Source organism: Oncorhynchus clarkii, chromosome 13, assembly GCF_045791955.1.
Source record: "Oncorhynchus clarkii lewisi isolate Uvic-CL-2024 chromosome 13, UVic_Ocla_1.0, whole genome shotgun sequence".
In the NCBI taxonomy this organism is placed as follows: Eukaryota; Metazoa; Chordata; class Actinopteri; order Salmoniformes; family Salmonidae; genus Oncorhynchus; species Oncorhynchus clarkii.
In genome coordinates this window covers 54,506,412-54,508,150 of record NC_092159.1, presented here as the reverse complement: position 1 = coordinate 54,508,150, position 1,739 = coordinate 54,506,412, and the positions used below count along the sequence as shown (strand labels likewise).

The window sequence follows — 1,739 nt, the reverse complement described above, 5'->3', positions numbered from 1 at the left end:
GATCGTACCCCATCACAGCACCTAACCCCTGACCCCAAGCAGCAGTGCTGTATAGACCCGGGCTAAACACTGTAAACATGTTCCTGAGAGGGAGAGTAGGAATCTAGGGCACTGTTATCTGGCCCCTTTTCTTCGAGCAGAAGCAGAGATCTGTGGATGGAGAGAGCTGGAGAGAGAAAGAGAGAGAAAGAGAGGAGATATTTCGTGCTTTATTGAGGCTGCTGGAGAAGACTAATTCTTAATACTCCTTTCTAGGAGCTAGACAATCTCACAGGGACCTTTACTATAATACACAACCACACACACACACTTCATACACACTCTCAGCACCATGTTGGAGGAGAAGAAGACCAAGGTGAAGATCACGTTCTTCATCATCCTGGTGGGCATCTCCTGCATGCTGGCTGCCATGGTGACGGACCACTGGACTGTACTGAGCCCGCGGTTCTACAAGTTCAACGCCACCTGTGAGACGGCCCACTTTGGCCTCTGGAAGCTCTGCATGAAGACCGTCTTCATGGTGGAGGAGGACCCTGAGGGCCAGGGCTGTGGCCCCATCAGTCTGCCCGGAGGTAAGGGCTGCTTCTACCCTCAGTCTCTGTTAGGGTCAGGGAGTCTACCCAGAGCTAGGGGTCCTTTACTGTATATCCTCCAGGTGGTACGGTACGCAGGTCGACGTTTATTGGGATGAATCTTGTCCTGGAGGCAGAACTGAGTGATCTTCACTTGTTTGGCCAGCAAGTCAAAATTGGCTATATATTGTAAAAATGTATGAAAACTATAATGAGCTTTTTTTCCTTAATTTAAGGTTAGGGTTAGGCATAAGGTTAGCAGTGAGGTTTAGGTTAGGGTTCAGGTTAGGGTTAGGTTTCAAATTTAATTTATGACTTTGTGGCTGTGCCAGCTGGTGACCACCCTACAGAGCTGCCTCCAGTACATGAGTCATCCCAATAAATGCCAACCTGCAGGTGGTGCAGTGTGATTGTTTCTAACCCTCTGTGTCAGTTCGTGTAAGGCTGTGTCCCAAATGAAACCCTATTCCCTACACAGTGTACTACTTCTGACCAGACACGACATAGGTAATAGGGTGCCATTTGGGACACAGGCAGAGATGAATAACTAGCAGAGCAGTAAATGTCTCTTTGCTCTCCTGTCTCTGTGTTAATGTCTGCTTGCCAGGAAGGTGTTTGTTTCTAACCCTGTTTCTTCTGAGGCTAAAAGAACACGGTTAACCCCTTTCTCTGTCTAGTAGTGTCTCCCCAGAGGCAAGGGGCGATTGACCATATCGGTCTCTATTAGTGAGCTACAGTAAGGGTGAGGGGTTACACGGGCTGCAGAAATTCATCTCCTGGCTTTCATTCATTATATCATGTTGTTGCTGGTGGGGGTCGTTACCAATATGCGGCCTTCCAATTAGAATTTGGCTAACTTGTCAGGGATTCAGGGACTCTCCACCTCACCACTTCCATCTCTGCAGATGTCAGAGGATAGAGAGCTGAGAGTGAGTGGTGTGAGTGTACTGCCCTCTCATATATACACACACACACACACACACACACACACACACACACACACACACACACAGCCCCCTAGAGTTACTATGTGTGCATGTGTGTGTGTGAGACAGAGAGAGAGAGAGACAGGTTTAACTATGTGTGTTTCACTTGCCCTGACAATGTAAACATATGTTTCCCATGCCAATAAAGCCCTTCATTGAAATTGAATTGAATAGAGAGAAA

At 47.6% G+C, this 1,739-nt stretch overlaps 1 protein-coding gene across 1 annotated transcript in view; it reads left to right on the top strand.

Annotated features, from left to right (window-relative positions):
- The first annotated feature begins 331 nt into the window (after positions 1 to 331).
- LOC139424047 (calcium channel, voltage-dependent, gamma subunit 1b) overlaps positions 332 to 1,739 on the top strand; it is a 25,168-nt gene continuing 23,760 nt past the window's right edge. Inside the window, exon 1 of the mRNA XM_071175736.1 lies at positions 332 to 572. Within this exon, the coding sequence (XP_071031837.1) occupies positions 332 to 572 (241 nt within the window). The remainder of the gene's footprint in view (positions 573 to 1,739) is intronic.